At 36.7% G+C, this 22,782-nt stretch overlaps 4 protein-coding genes across 9 annotated transcripts in view; 2 read left to right on the top strand and 2 right to left on the bottom strand.

The window, feature by feature from the left end:
* Positions 1–237: 237 nt before the first annotated feature.
* zbtb8os (zinc finger and BTB domain containing 8 opposite strand) lies at positions 238–5,876 on the bottom strand. The gene is made up of 7 exons (XM_028438250.1): positions 5,677–5,876; positions 4,148–4,172; positions 2,976–3,097; positions 2,013–2,095; positions 1,196–1,248; positions 896–932; positions 238–812 (listed from the first exon to the last, which is right to left on the bottom strand). The coding sequence occupies exons 1-7, from the start codon at positions 5,756–5,758 to the stop codon at positions 726–728; spliced, it is 489 nt and encodes a 162-aa protein (XP_028294051.1). The 5' UTR covers positions 5,759–5,876; the 3' UTR covers positions 238–725.
* LOC114456459 (histone-binding protein RBBP4) lies at positions 5,863–11,437 on the top strand. 4 transcript variants are annotated; one of them, XM_028438233.1, is made up of 12 exons: positions 5,863–6,017; positions 7,267–7,414; positions 7,494–7,639; positions 7,755–7,763; positions 7,890–8,063; positions 8,151–8,266; positions 8,395–8,558; positions 8,666–8,792; positions 8,899–8,976; positions 10,604–10,738; positions 10,832–10,942; positions 11,064–11,436. In XM_028438233.1, exons 1-12 carry the CDS (start codon positions 6,002–6,004, stop codon positions 11,124–11,126), a joined length of 1,287 nt encoding a protein of 428 aa, XP_028294034.1. In that variant the 5' UTR covers positions 5,863–6,001; the 3' UTR covers positions 11,127–11,436. The 4 variants fall into 4 exon arrangements, with proteins under 4 accessions (XP_028294034.1, XP_028294035.1, XP_028294036.1 ...); XM_028438234.1 differs by having other exon boundaries at positions 8,398–8,558; positions 11,064–11,435; XM_028438235.1 differs by lacking the exon at positions 7,755–7,763 and having other exon boundaries at positions 8,398–8,558; positions 11,064–11,433.
* On the bottom strand, positions 11,380–16,183 carry LOC114456466 (syncoilin-like). Its single transcript, XM_028438244.1, has 5 exons — positions 16,023–16,183; positions 14,465–14,931; positions 12,923–13,333; positions 12,076–12,200; positions 11,380–11,986 (listed from the first exon to the last, which is right to left on the bottom strand). Coding segments are annotated over exons 1-5 (1,050 nt in total). The 5' UTR covers positions 16,024–16,183; the 3' UTR covers positions 11,380–11,940.
* Positions 16,184–18,643: 2,460 nt separating this feature from the next.
* The window catches only part of LOC114456443 (uncharacterized protein KIAA1522 homolog), a 35,290-nt gene continuing 31,151 nt past the window's right edge, over positions 18,644–22,782 (top strand). The window contains exons 1-2 of one of the 3 annotated variants that reach the window (XM_028438190.1): positions 18,644–18,906; positions 19,321–19,394. The gene's annotated coding sequence lies outside the window, so the exon portion shown is untranslated. Of the gene's footprint in view, positions 18,907–19,320; positions 19,395–19,587; positions 19,764–22,782 lie in introns of those variants that run through there. The other 2 variants (XM_028438189.1, XM_028438191.1) reach the window with 2 other exon arrangements.

Genomic DNA, 22,782 nt, shown 5'->3' with positions numbered 1-22,782 from the left:
CTACAACTTACTTGCTCTAACATTTCTGTCTCACCCAAATACACAGTATATGATATATTTTCTCATCCTGTCAATCCTGGTCACGTGCAAAGGTGACGGATGCATCGTCTACCTCAGGAAGCTAAACAGACTAGAGTGTTCAAATCATGACGGCACTTTAGAGAATGATGTTGTAACATGGTGGAGACAACTCTAACATTAATACATGAACTGATTAATTTGCTGTGGAACAATAACAAGGTCCTGAAACTGGTTTAATTGAAATGTCACAGGTTAGAAACAGTTTCATCTATACAGTGTATTACAGCATGTAATGAAGCTCTTCATATGTCTCACACACATTTTATCACAATTACATGCATAAATAAAAACAGAATTTGGTATAATTTCAAGCAAAAAAATCAATCAATCAAAAAAAACCAACCAAAAACTATAATTTACTGTGTAAGGCCATCAGATTTGATCTTAAAAAATGATACATTTAAATCTGAATTTTCAATTATGTCACACGACAACCCATTTACATATTTTAATCTGTTTAATTTCACTCAGTGCAGTTGCTAAAACTTTTTATGAACAGTAAAAAGAAAAAAAAATAGATTTAGAATAAAAATGTCAATTAAGTTTCAGTGCTTGAGATAAAAAAAAATATAGGCCATTTAAACTGGCCATATATGTTTACGGTTCCTCTGAACCAGGGATGTATTTTTCCCATTAGGAGATTATCAGATATCGATGATGGTGAATATTTCTGGTTTTTCAATGTCATGGATCTGCATCGCGGAGTATGTGATGGCTTTGACCTCAGTACCCTGGAAATACAAAACAAGTCAATAAAAAAAACTTATATTCAGTTTATCATAACTTTGTTTGAAAATGCTTCTCCTGGCAGTACCTGTGGATGCTTTGCCAGGGAGAATTCTTCACCCCATCTTCAATAAAGGAAAATAATAATCGAGAAGGAAATCAATGCAACAGACTGATTATTATTACAATTAGGGAAAACGTGCTATTAATAGCATTTACAACAAAATGTTATGTTTATTAATTTATTCAACAGTCCATAGTAAATCCCCAACAGGCCACCCCAAAAATAATGTAAATTATATATTTATTTTCTGAAAATATATAATTTGTAGGATATGTATGTTTACATTACTAATGGACAAATGTAACAATTTGCACTCATACTTACCCAATAGAGCGAATCTTGAAACGCATTCTGTCAATGTGCAAAACCTTGACTTCCTAAGCAAAAGTAAAACAGAACATAATTAAAAATGTTTATTATTTTTGCATTCAAAAGATTTTTTAAAAAAAGTAAAAAAAAGTTAAAAAACAACAAGTAAGAAGAAGAAAGTAGCAATGGATATAAAGTTCGGTTAAAAACAGAGACAGCACCGATATCAGAGTGGGGGCCACAAAAATGTGATTGTATCTAATCCGAGGGCCACAATATTAACATCTTAGCATTTAGAATAAAGACCAACCTGAGCATTCATTTGTCTTTTAGCCCTTTTGTGTGGGTTTTCTTTGTGTTTTTTTTGTTGTTTTAGACATTACGTGTATTTTTTAAACTCATTTTGTCCATTTTCTTGTCAATATGGCAAATTTTTGTTGCCTTTTTGTGTGTTGTTCGAGTCAAAATGTTTGTTTTTGTTATAGTTTTTGTGTTAATATTGTCGTTTTGTGTATTTTTCTGTCATTCTGTGCAATTCTGTTGGCATTTTGTGTGTCTTTGAAGTCATTTTGTATTATGTTGTTGTTTCTGTAGTGATTTTGAGTTCAAGTGGTTGTTTTGTGTCTTCATTATCATTTTGTGTACTTATGTTAATATTTTGTGCATTTGTTGTGGAGTTATGTGTGTTATGTTGGGCTTCATATAACTTCATGAATTACAGTTTGGTTTTGGGGCCACGCAAATTTAGACCGAGGGCCGCATGTGGCACCCGGGCAGCAAGTTGCCTATGTCTGATTTAGAACACTGATTGCTAAAATATCATCGTACTCACCCTGGGAATAAAGAAGAGATCAGCACTGAACTTGTATAACCAGTCGTCTAAGAAGTGGAAGAGCAGAGACTCCATGTCTTCACCTTCAGTGGACAACAAAAACCACAAACCATCTTTACTTCTACCAACGTGAGGCTGATTCTGAGGCTGCGTTCACGCAGCAGGCAAATGTGGCCCAAATCTGATTCTTTGGAGGTCAAGTGACCAGATCTGATTTTTTAAAAGCAGTGTGAACACAAATCTGGCCCAAACAGATTTAGGCCACTTTCATATGGTCCTGAATCAGATACAAATCTGTATTTTAATGCGACGTCAGTGTGAAGGAGGATTTAATGTGCATTTGATATGTTGACGTCACTTTATATCAACAGCTGCAGGCAGCAGTGAGTGCTGCGCTGCAAAAAAATTAAAAAAAATGCGCGCACTGGATCTGTGTTTGACGTGCGATTGTTTCCCTGTGCGCTGATCTGATGTTGACATTAACAGTTGTCTGTTAATAAAAGCAGGCCTACCTCTAACAAAAGTGTAAATATGTCATTTTTATGAGAAAAAAATAAGTTTTGGGTGGCGACGAATATAACCAATGTCTGTTGGACCTGTTTGTTTTAGTTTGGCTCTATCGGGTTCGGGTCAAAGCTTAAAGGTTCATATCATAAATGGTTCGTGTTCAAAAGCAAATCGGCACCACAAAAAGCCCCCAAAAAATATTAGTCTCTCTTTTTCTTTCTCCTCATCCTCCTCGCCACCTGCTTATTCATTCTCCGACTCCACTGCACAAAAGCTTTAAGATAAACGCGACAATGCGCATGTGGGTCAGATTGGAGCCCCTTACAGTTCACACTGGAGTCTGACACAGGTTACATTTGAAATGGTAATGTGAACAGACAAACAAAAAATCAGAATTGAGCATTAAGGAATGTAGCCTCAGTTTCCATCAAACAGTAACAAACGCTGCACTCTCACCTTCTGACTCCACCTCAACTGTGTCAAGTGGCTCCACGGTCTCTGTATCCGTCATGTAACCAAACATGCCCATGGCACACTGCTCAAAGGCCTCCTCCAAAGAGTCGCCCCAGGAGTGAATCCTTAACAGAGAACAACTCAACTTTATTGACTTCTATACCCTCTTTCATACATAGGACATGTAGCACAAAGTGCTTTACAACAACAGACAGACAGCAGAGATCAATAAAAAGTGCAATGTAAGGTAATACAATCAATTCAATGGAGAGCCAATAAAAAGTATAAAACCATGGATTACAGCATACATAGTTATAAACATAATTAAAAAGAAAGACATTACAAAATTAGGATTATTGCATGTTAAAAGCCAAAAAAAGATGTCTTCTCTTGCAATACGATACTGTCACAATATTTTTTCGATATATTGCAATAAAATTAATCCACGATACATTAGTATATCTGTGTCACTGAATAAATTCAGAATTTATTGACTGCATTGAATCCATTTCACAGGAATTACCAAACATTGTCAATTTCAAATGAATGACAGCCAAGTAAAACAAAGTATATACTGCACAGTGGCTCTTCTTAATGCGCGTAAGCACGCACACACATAGTGTAAATTATTAATATCCACTCCTCACCTATTGTCTCATTGTACTGTGTATGTACTGCATTATCTCTGTGTATCATGTGTGTATATATATATATATATATATATATATTGTTTTTGTCAAGTCGTGTATGTTACAATATAAAAAATAATTATAATAAAACAATTATATATTTGACGCCAGTGTATAGATAACATACAGCAAGATGAAATATTGCGATATATCGCAGTATCAATATTTTGGCACATCACTAGTGTCTTTAGTTTTCTTTTAAAAACAGAACGCATGGGTATTTACAGCTTTAAAAATAATGAAAAAAACTTTCAAATTGTTTAAAAAAGACACTGGGAGCCAATGCAGTGTTATTAAAAGAGAGGTGATATGCTCAATTCTCTTCTTTCTGACTCAAATTATTGCAGCAGATTTCTGGATAAGCTGTAGTTTTTTTAATTGACTTTTGGGGTAGTCCAGGAAAAAGTGAGCTACATTAATTTATACAATAATAGCAATAACAGATAAACATGGGTCGATTTTACACAAATAACATATCATACTCACTGTACATCTGCCGTATGATCCAGGTCTGAAAATAAACAATAGAAATAAAGATTAGATGGGATAAAAACATATTCTACAAGTAGATAATTAATCAAGCTCAGTACTGGTTAGAGCCATTTCTTCACTGTGAAGCAGTTTTGTGTTGAATCTCTGATTTTTCTGAGCAGGGTTTGCCTGTTCTCCCAGAGAAAGTGTTTTTATTTCTTTGGTTAGAAGTATGTGTGTGTGTGAATGTGATGCAAGAAACTATTATCCCACCATGTGTTTAACTACAAAATATTGTGCCCTGACTGAACATATTTATTTAGATCAGAAAATTAGTTCATGATGTTTAAGATCAAGTTTGGGACTTAGAAAAGAGACGCATTAGGACGGTAAACACTTGATCCTGTCATGCAGGGTAGGGCCCACTAACTGGGGAAGAAAGATAATTTACACTGCTTTTAATTCAGGTTCATATTTTCTCAGTATGTGGTAAAAATCAGAAGTGAAAATACTCATGCTACTGTAATTCAGTTGTTTTTATGGGTACTTGTACTTTTTTGAGTATATTTCTAAATCAGTAATTTTACTTGTACTGAAGTATGTTTTAAAATAAGTACATTACATTTCTATACCTAACCACTACTGAGTAATTTAATATCTTTTTGTAAAACTACAAAAAATTGAAAGGACCAGACATTGGCAATAATCAAATGCATGACATCATAGCAGACCAATCAGATTAAACTTAATGCACAGTGCCAAAATTGACACAAAACTCTAAAACGATAATGTAGCTGTACTCAGAGCCTCGTTATTTAAAAAATAAAATAAAAAATTGAATAGAATTCATTGGTGTTATTTTATTTTTTAAAGAAATGTACATTTTGACAAACTTTTTATTTTATACAGATGCCTTTGTGGAAAATAAATTAACTATGCAAGATTTAGTCTTTTCCTTTTTAAGTTTATACATGAGATCATCACTGCACTACTGCACTATTATTATTATTATCTTGATATATTATTGAATTTAGTTTTGCACATATTAATCTTTAACTACTGTTTATATTTTTTTCGAGTTGATTGTTATTATTTAATGTTTACATTGTTAGAGAGAGCACATTTCTCGTCTGTATAACATACATTATATGGCCATTAACGCTGATTCTGAGATATTTACTGTATGCAAAAGAACCGTGGCAAGATTTATTACCAAAAAAGGCGTAAAAGCGTGAAAGTAACTATGACGTTTACTTTGAGTACAATTTAATTGAGCTTCTTTTTACTTTTACTTGAGTATTTTATGTATGACATACTTGTACTTGAGTACAATTTCAATCAAGTAAACGTGCTTCTACTTGAGTAGGATGTATCAGTACTCTTTACACCTCTGGTAATAATAGTTTTAGGTGAGCTTTTCTAAAACCACCAGAAAACTTGTTATCACTAAAGTTGACACGTTTACCATGAACGAAAGAAAGCATGTAGCAAATACATGTAAACATAGCCTAGCATTAGATTATTGACCACGTGTTCAGGCTTACATTCATATTTCTTGTTAATCGGCGGGTACTTGGCTTTGGTGGCCTCCTGCTCCTTCGTCAGGTCGAGCTCACGGTCGTTCATTGTCGAGAAACGTGTCTGTAATCAAACGGAATGATAATTGTTACAGCATGTTTCTTGGTTCCAGGAAGCAAAACATAAGCAGGGGGCGGATCCGGAAATGGTCACATAACGACTTCCTCCTGGACGTCGATTGGCTGCGGAGCTTCTATAGAGTTGGCGCCATTGCGAGCCTTGGCGCGGTGCTTAGATCGCTCCTGGAAAGAATACATTTCGCCTGTCACTATTAGCGTTACCCGCAGCACCATGGCTGATAAAGACGGTAAGCTTGCCATGTGCGGTGAGTGTGTTGTTTGAACGTACACGTTTGTCGCATGAGAGGTTTGTCGCATGAGAGGTTTGTCGCATGGCTGTGCGCGCGCCGTCCCGTTTCATTGTTAAACACCGGACAGCTAGCTGTTGCTAAACCTAGCTGCTGCTAGCACGTTGATTCCTCTGCTTATCAATTTTAATGCTTCAGGTCAACCTCAGTTATACATTTACGTCTGTTTTTTGCCCGAATCTCTCCTCTCATTTATTATATACCCATTAGCACATGAGCTTATGTTTATTTTCTTTGAAAATGCTTCACTTGCTTACACTTAACTACAATATCACCCACATATCATCTACTTTGGTTAAAATGGCAGTGACTATTTTCACGATGATTAATGAAACGTATGTGGATCTATTATTACACAGTCTTAGCTCTTATTAAACTACAGGTGTCAGGCTAGCCCCTATATGTATATATTAAAGGTATGTTGCATATGCACATAACACTACAATCTAAGGTTAGATTCTACTTTTTTGAATTAAAAGTATCCTCCTAGTGATTACAATTTGTTTTCAAAGTCACTCTTTACAGATAAAGCACCTGCTACAGCCACAGTATGTTTGTATGAATGAAGTATAGGATGCATCATTATTATAGTAAATGGAGACTGAATTTTTTTTTTAAAGCAATGCCAGCAGTTATTATACACTTATACTTCAAAAGTCACATTAAGGGCCAAACTGAATACCTCTACTAGTATAATTTGACCCATAGGCTTCATGATGCACACGAATAAGACAGTGACTGAGGGATAACGTTGTTGAAATTAATCAAAGGGTGCACCAAAATGTTTAATGCAGTGGTTTCCAACCTTTTTTTGTACCATGACCCTATTTTTATATCAAAACTTTCTGGTGAACACAAATATTTTTTTTCTAGGATTAGTTTTTGATCATTTCATATTTTTATACAGTATGTATATTTTTGTCCTTTTTGTCTGTCCTACTTTTTTATACTGCATTTTATTTGAATTAGATTTATATTTGACAAATTGAAAGTATAGAATACAGTTGTTTAAGATTGTGTTGATTTATTTTGAAAAGGAATAATAATTAAAAGTTTAATTTTAAATTTAGTCAGTAATTAACGCACTTCACGCAATCCCAAAGTTGGATGCAGGTTTGTTGTTATGTGGTGATCAGTATTTGGAGAATGACAGCTCTAGAGACTTGTTGCATCTCCGTCTCCCTTGCAGCGGCATTTGATGATGCGGTGGAGGAAAGGGTGATCAATGAAGAGTACAAGATCTGGAAGAAGAACACACCCTTCCTTTATGACCTGGTCATGACTCACGCCCTGGAGTGGCCGAGCCTTACTGCCCAGTGGTTGCCAGATGTCACCAGGTGAGAGGATTTTGATTGCACTCGAGCAGGCATTTAATTAAAAATGATGAGAATCTGTAATCACGTGTTGTCTTCACAGACCGGAGGGAAAAGATTACAGTGTGCACAGGCTAGTTTTGGGAACGCACACCTCGGACGAACAGAATCACCTTGTTATAGCAAGTGTTCAGCTCCCAAATGATGACGCCCAGTTTGACGCCTCACACTATGACAGTGAGAAAGGAGGTGAGTGACGGTGCCTGCATTGCAGTTAACTGAACCATAAAAAAAAAACAATTTCAACTGTCATGTTTGAATCATGAGTGAAGTTACAATTTTGTTGAAATCTTTAATGCTTCAGAAACTGAAGGTATGTACATTTAAAATGACGTTTTTTTTTTATCAAGTTTTACTACAATATTCATTTTTGGTCTGTTTAGCAGCTTGTGAATGTGTGCAGCAACTGTCCTTTGTCGTGTGTCATTCTTTGTTTTAGAATTTGGTGGCTTTGGATCTGTAAGTGGGAAAATAGAGATCGAGATTAAGATCAACCATGAGGGGGAGGTGAACCGAGCCCGCTACATGCCTCAGAATCCCTGCATCATTGCCACCAAGACCCCCACCAGCGACGTGCTAGTCTTTGATTACACAAAGCACCCGTCCAAGCCTGGTTGGTTTGCAGCCAAAGCTGTATCTGTGCTCTCTAAGTCTTGAAACACTTCACTTATTTGTCACACTGATTTTGTTCGTATCAAAGACCCTTCTGGAGAATGCACGCCTGATCTGCGCCTGAGGGGACACCAGAAGGAGGGTTATGGTCTCTCCTGGAACCCGAACCTTAGTGGTTGTCTCCTCAGTGCTTCTGATGACCATGTAAGCCTAATTCCCTCTATGATGTAATTTTTTTCCTTAGCGCTCATTATTTTGAATTAAAAATTATTATTTTACTGTTACTTGCTTTAAAAATAATGTCATGTCTTTTTTTTTTTTTTTTTTTTTTGGAGACTATATGTCTTTGGGATATCAGCACGGTGCCAAAGGAGGGCAAGATTGTGGATGCCAAGACCATCTTCACAGGTCATACTGCTGTGGTGGAGGACGTGTCCTGGCACCTGCTCCACGAATCACTCTTTGGATCCGTGGCAGACGACCAGAAACTTATGATGTAGGCAGATTCCGAAGTTGATCTTTTGCTCTTTTTTTGTGTGTAAAAACTTGTGCATTCTGTCTTTTTTTTTTTTTTTTTTTTTTTTTTTTTTTTGTTGGGAACAGCTGGGACACGAGGTCCAACAACACGTCCAAACCGAGCCACGCAGTGGATGCACACACGGCAGAGGTCAACTGTCTGTCTTTCAATCCCTACAGCGAGTTCATTCTGGCCACAGGCTCTGCAGATAAGGTGAGATACCTCAGTTTAACTGTTTTACAACATGTCTTTCCCTAAGGAAGCAGTAACGCTGGTGTTTTTCGTTGCTTCAAATCTGTTGACCTGTGTTGGTTCTTAGACAGTGGCTCTTTGGGACCTGAGGAACCTGAAGCTAAAGCTGCACTCGTTTGAATCTCACAAGGACGAGATCTTCCAGGTATGTTTAACAATATTCTAAGTAGGGGTGTAAGGATGCACTCAACCAACAATTCGATTTGAATCACGATTTAGAAGGAAAGACAGACAAAGACAGATTCTTATTCTTTTATTTAAATTGTCAAGGATTGTTTTGACCAATATATTTTCTTCTTAGAAGCTTCTTACAAACTGTTTTAACTCATAAACCAAAATAAATTGCACATTTCTTCTTTTTGTCACCATAAAATAAAAATGTAAGAAGTTTGCTGATGTTCCTGACTTAGAATTTACATATTTTATTTAAGATGTGGTCATGTGCCTGTGTGTCGATGGTTCAGGCTTCGGACGTTGCGTGGCAAATCAGGTGATGTGCTTTGATTAGTGTGAGAAAGATGCACAAATGGATGCTCACTCGCCTCAGCTTCTACATGCGCGTGCACGTATGTGAATAGTAGGGATGTAACGATTAATTGTAAGGCAGTTAAAAATCGATTCATAGGTATCGCGGTTGATATCGATTTTCTGAAAATTGAATCTTTTTTTAACCAGCAGAGGGCGCTATCCACAAGTGTAGGCGGCAGGCGGAGTCTGCTAATACTTTCTTTCTGGCCGCCTTCTACTCTTAAATATGTTAATAAATGATTCATTACCCCTTTAGCACCGAAAGAATATCTGTAATATTACTTGAATATCTGTAAAAGTCACATTTTTCTATTAGCTCTGTCTGCTAGCATAGCTTCTCTTCTTCACTGCAAGATATCTGCATGTCAACCGACCACTGTGTTACCAGCGCCCTCTGCTGGTCCAAGCAAATGACGTAAATCAGTGTAATCATGGTTTTTTTTTTTTTTTTTTAAAAGTCCAATTGTTAAGGCACAAAATACATTTTCAGTTGCACTTTTAAAAGAAAAAGAACTATTATGCAATTTTGCATTGTTTATTATAGAACCAGAATTTAAATTAATAGGCTTCATTTTCATTTGTATTATTCCTTTATTTATTTCATTCAAGATTTACTTTTTAGTTAAATTGCATTGTTTTGAATCATTTATCAAGGAATTCTTTTGACAATGAAAAATAAAATGAAAATAATACAGTATTTTCTAGTTTTTTTCCCAATAAAAAAATTTGTCTAGTCCCATTTTGTAAAATAAATCGTGAGAGAATCGTATCGTGAACGTATCGGGAGTTGAGTGAATCGTTACATCCCTAGTGAATAGTGTTGAGTTGAAACGAGTTCGGGCTTAAAGAGACATCGGTTTCATTTGGGCCAGGTTGGGTCTTCTTTTTTTTTTTTGCTCGAATAAAGTTCTTCTCCCAAACTGTAATGTCTAAACAAACAACATTTAAATGGTCACAGCCGCCCCCCCCCCCCCCATTGTTTAAGATTATCGATGCACATATTGTGCTTTATCGATTCTAATCCCCCTTATTTGCATCGATTTTTAAGCTATATCCTTACATCCCTAACTAATTCTAGGAAGTTTGCTCAAGCTACTAATCTTAACACTGCATTAGCACCATCACAACTTCAATGATCTGACTGTTAGTTTGTGGTTTTATTAACATGCTAACAATACTAACGACTAGAGGAGGAAATAACTGCAAATATCATGTTTGTCGCATTGTGCTGGTCTGCTCTCTAGGTTCAATGGTCTCCTCATAACGAAACCATCCTGGCTTCCAGCGGCACCGACAGGCGACTTAATGTGTGGGATCTAAGTAAGATTGGAGAGGAGCAGTCTCCAGAGGATGCCGAGGATGGTCCTCCTGAGCTTTTGGTGAGCGGTCATTGTGCGTCAGGTTTTGATGCCAAATGTTTTTGTTTTTTTTTTCCGAACTTAAACACTTTCCCCTGCTTTGCGTCCCTGCAGTTCATCCATGGTGGACACACAGCCAAGATCTCAGACTTTTCTTGGAACCCCAACGAGCCGTGGGTCATCTGCTCGGTATCGGAAGACAACATCATGCAAGTGTGGCAAATGGTAAGAAACGAGTTTATTAGTCTGACAATAGAGAAAAAATGAATAAATTCCCCCAATGCAGGAGGAACAGAAATGATCGCAGCGTTTTCCAGCACTAATGCTTTTGTACTGTTTTCTACAGGCTGAAAATATTTACAATGACGAGGACCCAGAGGGGGCTGCAGATACAGAGGTTCAGGCATAAGCACTGACCTCATCTCCTCTTTTAGACCTGCTTGTAAAACAATTTATCACTTTTCTAGTACAGGAAAAATCAGCCCCAGCAAACAGTTGTTTTTTTCATAAACATTTTGGCTGCAGTGTAGAAATAAAACCTGTCGTTCTGTTGTGGTGTATTTAAAACATTTTGCTCATATTTTTTAGATCCTTCATCTCTTCCTGGTATCAGCCTGCTATCACAGATGTTTTATCTCTCTCCGTTTGTTGTTTGAAATCTATTTCAATGATACATGTTTGAATATAATTGTACATACTGAAGGTTTTTTTTTTTATATATATATTCTCTTGGTAAATGTAGTTGAACTTTCTCTCACAGGGTGTTGTCACTTCCTTGCGTTTCCATTTTTGTTTCTCTGTACTGCATTTGTACTTGTGTACCCAAGTCTATTCCTAATAAAATGTTGACATTCAAGCTGCTGTGTACAATATGCTGATGTCATGTGTTTAGTGCATAGATGTAACCATCTGCCATAAGAGTATGAGCACTGAAAAGTGACACGTACAGTACAACACGCATATTGATTGGAAAAATTAAATCCTTTCCTAAAACTGTTATATTTTAAGGAAATACCTCAGTTGTGTCCGATCAGGTTCCAAACTCCTTCATAGCTCAATACTGTGTTTACAATTGAGATATTTACATAATATACAGGTAGCCATAATAGATTTGAACTATTTTACTAATATTTGGGGAAACGACCACATCCAAAAATGTTCAATGTCTTTGAACGTTATCTTCCAACTTTTAACTGATTATTGGTAGTAATTGTGAAATTAAGTCACTGATGTTCTTCTGCAGCAGTTTCATATACGTCATCACAGCCTCTACAAAACACAATGTTGCACATAAGATACAGAGATGACATGTATTGGTAAGTGAAAACTGAATTTAAAGTATATCAGCAGTGACTTACCTCAGAAAGGTTAGCTCTGTTGAAAGTCCATCCTTTAGATGCTCTAAGATGTTCTTGGATTGTTTTTGTATTTCATACTCCATCTCCAGTTCTTTTAGAGTCTCAGTCAGTGTCTCCACTGTCTCCTGGACACAATTACACATGGGAAATTACTCTAAATTAAGTTATGCTGATGTAAAACAGGCTGGCGTGCCGAATGTAAAAACTCGACATATTTTGAACATTTAGTGCACATTAACTCATTTTTCTTTCATTTGAGACAGAAATTCATGTAAACAATCTACATCATTGTTAAAAATGGGTACAAATGAAAATTTAACTGTAAAATGTCAATTTCAACGTTAAATCTAAATGTCAGTCGCCAAGTGTAAAGCTAAATGTTTAGAAATTACGCAAAGTGGGCAGGTCAGTGCTTGTCGATCATTTAACTTTTACATTTAGATTTAATGTTTACATTTAGATTTAATATTTACATTTAGATTTATTTTTCATGTGTACATATTTTTAACAATGACATAGAACATGCTGTTTCACATGAATTTGTCTCACATTCGGCACCCCATAGAGGTCTGATGTGCAGCAGTTTTTAGACATTTGTCGGCTTTTTTGTTTTCCATTCTGCAGTTTGAGACTTGAAACATAAAAACTGAAATAAATATTAATAAGGCATACAAAATGTTAAAAAAAAAAAAATTATAATGTGGAAAGGTGTAAGTTGTATTTGACCTTTTTGCTATTTATAATCAAGTCTAACTAACCAAACTTTCTAAATGTATGTAAGATGTAAATTTTTAAAGCCTTATTAGAACCATCAGGGACCTTTGTCCATAGTCTGATCCAAACGTACCTTATACTGTGTGATGCTCTCCTCCCTCTCCACCTCCATAACCTTGATCCTCTGCTCCAAATAGACCCTCCTCACCTCCAGTCTCTGTGTCTCCTCTTTGAGAGGCCCTAGACGGGCCCTTAGTTCTATGACCTGTTCCCTGTACTTTCTCAGGGTTTCCTCTCCACCCTGCCTCCTCTTAAGTAAGGCCATGACACGGGGTTCGTACCAGGCCTCCAGGGCCCTCACACTGCCGCTGAGCCTTCTCTGCAGCTTGATAGAAGCCTGTCTGCATAAGCCCACATCACTCATGGCTCTGGGTCTGTGGGGTCTACGAGCCTGGTCCCTGAGTGTGTTCAGATGCTTCTGGTGGGCCTCCTGTAACTGGGACAACTCCTGGTACAGGATTTGGATACGAGCCTGGAGTTCCTCCTGTGAATATATTCAAGTATATACAGACAGAAATAACAAATGCTGCTGATTTTTGTTGCAGGTTCAGGGTAATGTAGTCCAAATATGTGCTTTAGGTTAGGATAAAGTAAACCATCATGAACTAAGATGTTTCTGTAGCTGTTTTGGATAACTTTCTGGTAATTACGAATAAGATTCTGACTAGGCTTGTATGGATTAGCCTGTACTTGTATGGTTGTGTATAATCATTGCACTGTATTCTGTTCACACCAATTCTTCCATCCAATCAAGAGGTTGCAGAGATCTAAAGCGCGAGTAAGCCAACATAAAGACAAAGTCAGGGCACACACTGTACAGGTCGCTTTTCAGTCACATGCACCAGTTAACCCCTTGTTTATATAATTTTATATGTATGCAGACATTTTCTCTGGGTTTTCCTCTTCATCGCCACAGCAAAAAAAAAACCTACTCAATAAACCGATAACAGATAAATACACAAACTGACTCCAAAAACACACAAAAATACACAAGATGACGACAAAAATAGAAGAAATTGTAATAAAAAAAAAAGAAAATGACATCAAAAATACACAGAACTATAACAAAATTATACATGAAATGACTGAATAACAACAAAAATACACAGAATGATAGAAAAATGGCAACAAAAACACTAAAAACGATATCAGAAATAAAAGCCATCGCTCAAAGACACAAAACGACAACAAAAACATGAAAAAAAATATACACTAAATCATTTCAAAAACCCTTTTTTCTTTCCTGTATTAATGTTCAGTTTGGTCATTTTTCTAAATGCTGACATGAATATTGATAATGTGGCCCTCGGATCAGACCTGATGTATCCTTTACAAAGTTGACAAATATTTGCTTGTTTGAATCTGTAGTGTACTACATGATAAATTGTAATTTTTTTATTATTTTTTTGCTGCGTGCTTTAAATTCTGCTCCAAACTCAAATTGAATATTTTGAATTTTAAACATAGACGTTATTGTTTTCTGGTTTATTTGCTATAAAACCTTAAAAAAAAGTAAATATATGGGTTTGAACTTGCTTGTAAATACCGATAAAATACACTTGTTTGTTTAAAAGCATAATATGGCAATGGGCAGCTTCACTGTAGGGATGCGTACCTGATTTACAGCTGACTGGGAAAGCTCATACTCCTGTGCAGCCAGCATCACCTGGCTCTGGATGCAGTCTCTGGCTGTGGAAAACAGTTTCCTCTTCACCTTTTGCACTTCCTCGTGAACAGCAACATATTCCAGCTGAGCCACAGAGAGCAGTCTCTGCGCTCCCGTGAGTTTCCCCCTGAGTTGGTTGACAGCTCTCAGCCTGGGCTCCTGCAGCAGCAGCAGCTCCTGGATCAGCTCGTCCCTCTGCTTCTCCAGAGCAGACACTCGCTGGATGCAGACATCAAAACGCTCAGACAAATTCTCCATGTTCATCTGCATTGTGGGCTCCTCTGTGGTCCCACCTGATGATGATGATGATGATGATGGAACATCACTGACTGTTTGGTTGTTTTCTGGTGTATCTTTGATACATGTGAGTCCATTGTTTGAGTCCTGGGGCAATGCTTTGTCCTTCCATTCCTCCACTGATCAGGTATTTTCCATTAAGGAGATTTAAAATTGAGAAAAGAAGAAAATAATCAACATTTCTTTTAACACTTTATTGCATTAATTAACAAACAAAATGTCATTTTCACAGACAACTGTCATCAAAAGTAGTATCAGGACATCTCCAATATATATATATATATATACAGCTTTTTCATTTCCGATATGATACCGATATTGAGCCAATATGATATCAGCATGAATCATACATACATTTATTACTTTTTTTTTAACTTATTTTTTCAAATAAAAAAAAAATATATTGTGTGGAATGTTACAAAAGGCTTGATCAAGTGATTTTATACTCAAACAAAGAACAATTGTATGAGAAAAACTGACCCATGTATTATTAGCCAATTGGTTACATACTGTACATTTTAAACTTCAACATAATATCTACAGTATTCTACAATTGAATAAAACAAATAAAAAATGAATTGCCAAAAAATTAAAAATCGTAAATTTGAATCCGTTTTTAGGCTGATAGACCAATATCGGCTCAGGACACCCCATATATATATATATATATATATATATATATATATATATATATATAACAAAACAAAACGGACCAGAACAAACAAAGAAACCAATGAACTAAAACAAAAAAGGGGGGAGAAAGTAAAAGTTGAAAAGATACACGTAAAATAAAATTGTGGATAAATAAAAAAATGCCTTTTTGTCACACATTTTTTTGACAAATTTATGTAATTGTATAGTCTACTTAGCCTATTCTATGTCTAAGTTATCTTTAATTTTTTATGTTATTTTTTCCATCATCTATCTAAAGTTTGCTCTACTATTCTCAACCAAAGATTTATTTTGGGTGAAATGTCCATGTCGCCTGCTTTGTGGCTGTAACACATAAAACATTAAAGAGTGGGATATCCGCCTTGTGTATTATTAATGATACATTTATTCCCAAAAGGTTTTCTAATTGCAGGTTTTGATTTAGTTTAAAGATTTCATCAACATGACACATAAGCGTAGTGTAAAACCACAACGCTAAGAGAAGAACATTGAAACTGGTTCATGTAAAACACTATATATTCTGTATATTCTGACTTACTGTGGCAGGGTGGATGCTCAGCTTTGCATATAGTCTAGAGTTTAGGTTTTAAGAAGATATCTGCAGCTTATGCGTCCGTCTCCACATAAACACTGGGCAGTGTTTTTCCTGTTTATTAATAACACTGGAAGCAGAGGGAGAAACTCAATCTAAAACCCTCTCCCCACCACTGCATGTGATCCCAAACATCAGTGCCAGGAGCTGGGATGCATCTGCTAACACATGTCCTGACCAGCCAAAGGGGTGGGAACTATAAATACTCAGGTTCACCTCAAATTCTCATGTGCAGCTAAGAGACAAGTGACATCATGTATTGAAACAACTTAATGATGGGAAGATCCAACCTGCCAAGACAGCTCAATTCAGTCAACTGGCACATTTTATATTACATGGTTGTGTCATGATGATTGCCTTTAATTTGTTGTTCCATGAAACGTGTAAAATATCGTTTACAGGACAATCAGAGTTGGCCTACTGCAGCAGCAGAACCAGACTTAACCCACCTATTATTATTATTATCCTTAAATATACAAATGTGCCTCCAGAAAATGATTTTCAGAAAATTGTTGGCCAAGTTTTTATGTCAGGCACTTTGTTTATTTGTTGAATACAAAAATAACTCCTTGATCATTAAACCTTCACCTGTTTTCTAGCGCAATCATTGGGCCAATTTTTTAAATTAGAATTCATTTATCTTAAAAAGTGAAATGAAGCACGTGGGATGAGAGCAAAATCCTGAGTTTTCATTGGTTGTCAGTCGTGTTTCATTTTGATGCTCCACTCACCATATTATATATATATATATATATATATATATATATATATATATATATATATATTTGTTTTGTTTCTGTAACTAGTGCTTATTTTCCCCTACAGTAGGAAGTTAAGTATACACTTTTATGATCACTAGTTCACTAGAGATCTTAATGACTGACTAGTTAACGTGTCAGAGTGGGTGCAGTTCACTAGTGAACTAATATGTGTTTCTGACAACATGGTATCAAGAAGTCCCGATACAACTTTTTCATTTCCAATATGATACCAATATTGCAGCCTTGCATATCGGCCGATATCAATATTGATCCGATACGATATCAGCATGAATCATACATACTTTTATTACTTTTTGTTACTTTACTTTTTAAATAATTAACTACAATTATGGCATCATAATAATGTAATTGTAATTTCAATAATCTGTTGCTGTCGTAATCATAATTAAATTGTAATTGAGTTTAGATAATTGACTTTGTAATTGTAATTGCCATGAAAATTCTATAAAAAATGCCAATTATAATTTAATAATTTAAAGCTAAACTGGGGAACCATGTTACAGTTATATTTACAGTTCTACACATACTGTATGTAGTTAACAATTATTAAAACATGTTTCATTACAAGCTTTTTCACATTTTACCATTTAAAAAAAAATATATATATATATATATATATATAAATTGAGGTGTATACTGACAGAAAAAAGGCTCCGATGTCCACACCATAAATATTAAAACTTGTATTTTTTATTGATTAGGATGCCTAACAAGGTAATCAATAAATAGGAAAGAAATTAGATGATAGATATTTGTTTTTACAGCTGATTTTGGGGCCCGTTGTCATAAGAGATGCTAACAGAAAGCTAACACAAGGCAAGGCAAGGCCAATTTATTTGTATAGAGTATTTCATACACAAGGCAACTCAATGTGCTTTACATGATAAAACAATCAACAGCTTAAAATCAATAAGAACATTTAAAATCATCAGTAAAATCAATATAAAATCATCAACAAACACATTACATGAACAACATGACCAAAAATCTCCCTCTCAATCATACGCAGTAGAGAATAAAAGTGCCTTTAACTTTGATTTAATAATGTTCACATGTGATGCTGACTTCAGCTCTGCTGGCAGTTTGTTCCACTTCTTTGCAGCATAACAACTAAACACAGCATCACCATGTTTACTGTGAGCTCTGGTCTCCACTATCTGACCTAACACAAGAGGAAGGTTCACTTTTATCAGGTTATTCATTTCAGGCTGAATAATTGGGAGTAATTGTAATTGAACTTTAGTAATTGAAAGCGTAATTGTACTGGCCTTTCTGAACATAAAAAAGAATTGTAATTTAATTGTAAATGGAAAAAAAAAATGCTGGTCACTCTAATTGTAACTGAATTGTAATTGAACATGGGTAATTGAAAACGTAATTGTAATTGAAAAATGTAATTGACCCCCACCCTGTTAAATAGTCACTGAGCTTTCCATACGCACCTGACTCAGGATGTCGACAACTTTTTAATGTTCTTCCAGAGCTCTCCTCTGATTGGTCGGATGTCTTGCCGTCAATCATTGCAGCTACACGCGCAGCCACATTACAGCTCTCTTTGGTCTCCTTCCGCGTCTCACAGAAGCGCAGCACGTGAGCTCAAATGCGTCCCCGCCCTCGTCCAATTTGGAATCTTCTATTGGCCAGTTCTGGCCCGCGACTCTTTTGTTTGACACCAGTGGAGTCCAGCTTGTTGTTCCACAGTTGTTCCACTAGATGTCCTCAGAGCGCCCTAACCTGAGCTCGCGCAGCGTTCCACCAGGTGTGAGAGGGGCAGGTCGGTGGAGCCTCCGTCAGTCAGTCAGTCAGTCAGTCTGTCTGTGAGCAGCTCCTCAGCAGCACAGAGGCAACACACACTGCAGCTGAGTGTCAAACACAAGCTACACTATCCTGTCCGTCTCTCTCTCTGTGTGTGTGCGGCGACGTTTTCACGGAAATGGTTCACCTGAAGTTTTCTGTGGGACGGTAGAAGTTTGGAAGAGGAAAGACGGAGGCGCTTTCCAATGGAGAGCGGGTGAACCAACGCACCTGGAATATTCAAGTTCAACAAGGTAAACAGTTGGTTTCATGGCCACTTTGATACTTTTCTGAAACTGCAGGCTTTTGTCACACCGAAATGTAACAACATATGAAGTAACTTTTATTTCTTTAAGGAAAATCCTTTTTTTTAAAAAAACCCTTTCCATCAACACGTAGTTATTATTGTGTGTGTGTGTGTGTGAATTTTCTGCGTCAATCAACATCACAGAAAAGCCAAATGTAAAGAACAAACAGTTGAAATATGTGATCCAGGGCTGGTGCAGTTTGCTGCAGACTGCCAACACTGTATACTGGGAGCTTGGAAAACTAGGTGTGGGAGATTTGCTCAGTTTGGCCTTGAGGGATCTAAGCACAGGTAACTTAAGACCTGGGCTGTTTTCTCTCAGCTCTTCACAATGAGCTTTATTGTGTTGTTTCCATTCCAGTCACTGGGAGCCAGCAACAGCATGACCCTTACAGTATCTAATACCTGATGCATCTCCTGGATTTTAGACTGGAGGTAGGTGTCAGATCAGGAGTCCTGGAAAAACTGTGTTGCACCTATACTTGACTCCTTTTTTTTTTTTTTTTTTTTTTTTTGTACAGTGGCTTCAGGTTTATCTCATGCACCCTGTGCTAGGTGAGGCAGAATCATTTGTTTAGATAGGGTGTGTCACATACTGGTGTGGCTTCTTTGCCAGCCTGCTCTGCTAGGGCTTGTACCCAGGGAGAGATTACAGGTATGTAGCCTAAGCAAAGACAGGGTGAGTGGACAGTGATCGAGATAAAACAGATGATTTTAAATGATGGGGATGGGATGAAGCTTTTACAGAGCTGAGTGCACTGATGAGGAACAGAAGGTGTTGTAAGACACTAAACCATGATCAAAGTGAGTAAACTGCATGTCATGCATGATCACAGTGAATGGAAATGACACACTGTCTGTTCCTGATGAGGGATTAATCACTCAGTTCTTATCAATGAAACAGTCAGGTACGGAAAGGAGTTGAGAAAGTTGCTGTTTAACTACAATCGAGCCTGGTTTGGGGTCGATTTGGTGTCTGGACTTTGGAAGAGAATTGATTTAGCTCGTGCTGCACAACAGAGACACATCGGAGATGCCAGGGTGTGTTTTTTAAACTTCTCCGTCCAGCTGTGTTTGCCTTCTCTCGAGCGTTTCTTTTTCATCCCAGTCCGACCTGTCAGTTCAAGAGGTCTTAAAGTTGTGTTCAGGCTGAGGTCCTGATTCAGACCTCTGGTAACCCCTGGAAACAAAGTAAACAAGATGCTTTACTGCTGCTGTGTGTGAGCGGCTCTTTCTCAGGAGACTTTGGAAGACGACAAAAAAGGTTTCTGTTTTCTTTCACTTCTTTGTCTTGCACTAAAACAAGAAAATAGTAGAAATGCCTCAACATAACTATGGTGGCAAAAGGGTTGGAAGATTTCTGTTAACTTTATCAATATTAGGAATACTCAAAAACAGAAACTTTTTATGGGAATTATTCATTGGAATTAACTGGAAATTTGGAGTCATTTTAAACAACTGATGCTGGTATTTAATGTCAACCTCAAAATTGGTAAATTTCTTGTTAATTCCTGTGGAAATGTTTTTTTATTTGTGTAGTTTTGCATGAATGCTGACGTTTTTGTTTGGGAATAATACAGTTATTCCACATTTCTTTTAAATTTTGGTTAATTTTAATAATACATTGAGAAGAAAAGGTCATATTTTTTAATATTCCCAAACTTAAATTCCTCTCTGGAAATTTATTGTGAGTTTTCCGCCCCTTTGCAACCCTAAACATAATTGGAGACTCTTTTTTTTTTTTTTTTTTTTTTTTTTAATTATCTCTTGATGTTATTTAGATAGATCAACAATACTGAGTCTGTACACTTTTCTGAGAAGAATTTGAACGTTTTGCCTGTGGTTGTCTGTCTCTTTAATGGATGATCATGTCGACTTGTCTCAATTATCATTACTAGAGTGTGGGACAGCTGCTAAAGCGCCTTGGGGAGGTTTTTAAAACTTTTATTTTTTTCAACAGGCTTTTATTTTGAAACCGGAAGTCATCCCCTAGCAACAAATCCAAACAAACAACAAACCATCAGTCTGTGGGCAGAAAAAAATATGGGACATTCCTAGTTTTAAATACATCTTTTGATATTTAATAACATAATATATACATAATTTTTTTTTGTCTTTATTCTTATTTTAGTTCATATCATTTATGACTAAATTAAAATGCAACATTATTATATTAAATAAATAAATGAATGAATGAATGAATGAATGAATGAAGTCTACTCAGGGTGTTCTTAATGTGCTTATCGCTTTTAATAGTTATTTATTTAGACTTATTTTACCTTTTTATTTATTCACCTTTTTCCTTACTATTTTTTTACACACAACTCACTAGATTTAAATGTATTAATCATAGTGAGATATTGCACATTGACTGCTAATCAACTGCATAATTTGTATCTGAAGAATTAGTTTCAGAGAGAGAGAGAGAGAGAGAGAGAGAGAGAGAGAGAGAGAGAGAGAGAGAGAGAGAGAGAGAGAGAGAGAGAGAGAGAGAGAGAGAGAGAGAGAGAGAGAGGAGAGAGGAGAGAGAGAGAGAGAGAGAGAGAGAGAGAGAGAGAGAGAGAGAGAGAGAGTTCTGAAAGAAGAGTATCTCGGTCGGTAATTATCAATCTTTCAGGAATGCAGCTGCAGCTTTTAGCAGACAAGCTGCTGCATGGTTACGGCGGCCTCCCAGCACACCGACCTGGATCTCCATCACAGATCCCCATCTGTGAGAAACAAAGGCACTGCATCGTGTCAGTACAAGATTAGGTTTCATTCAGTCCAGGTCCACTGCCAATGTGCATTTCATCTTTTACAACCACCCTGGGAGCGTAGTTCTTCACTGGCGAAGTGTCCTCAGAAAGTTGGAAATGTGTCTCCGTGAAGCTCCTGGTTTGAGTTGCTGAGCCTCCTCAAGGAATTGAGTTTTACCTGTTTGGTGCCTTAGTAACGCCATTATCCATCTCAGAAGTGGATGTCGCAGAAGTATTTGCACACGATGAGTGTGCAGAATTGTAGTTAAGACGAGGCATGTTAAGTCGACTGTGCTCGCTTTGTTTGATAATGCCCAGAGAGCAGAGACAACGCCCTGACTGATGCCTGCAGGTTCTGCACCATAACTACACTTTTCACACCGCTTTGTGAGATTATAACATAAAGAACACTAGTTTTTCCTGAACTGGTTGCACACATAAAAGGCCTTTTTGTATTTTTTGTATTTCCACATTGAAGAGGACCCTAAAAACTGCCCCATCCACCAAAAGCAAACTGAACATCTTAGCTTCTAACTAATCTGTTAAATCCATCTTCCCACCTGCTGTCTGATGTTAAACTTTGTCTCTTTGCCAGTAGAGAGTTATGGCATGTGAAATCAGTAGCACAGACATGGAAGTGAATGTCCAGAGCCAGTCCTACTACAAACAAAGGTGTCTGTATGTCTGTATCACTGACACTCCCTCTTCGCCTTTGCTTTTCCACTATGAGACACAGTCTGCTCCGTCAGCTTCCCTGTGTGACTCACTGCAGTCGGTCTTAAGGTGCCTGAGCCCTTTCCTCTTGTGAAATTCTTCATGCTTCCATTTACCACAGTTGAATAGAATAATCTTGGATTTGAGTCATTGGGATCTAAAGCAACATTTTTACATCCTTGCATTATTTCTCCCATATTTTTTAATATAAATGGTGTAAATTTATTGAAAATGCAGTGGTAGTTGTATTGTAGCAGATGGTATAATCTATGATGCAGCTGTGCACTTTTGTTTAATTGGTGAAATTATACTAGCACTAAATAGGTTTTTTTTTTTAAACCAGTAACAGCACATGCTTTTCCAATTTCTTTGCT

This window comes from Gouania willdenowi, chromosome 22 (genome assembly GCF_900634775.1).
Source record: "Gouania willdenowi chromosome 22, fGouWil2.1, whole genome shotgun sequence".
Taxonomy (NCBI): Eukaryota; Metazoa; Chordata; class Actinopteri; order Blenniiformes; family Gobiesocidae; genus Gouania; species Gouania willdenowi.
This window is presented reverse-complemented; position numbering and strand designations above follow the sequence as displayed.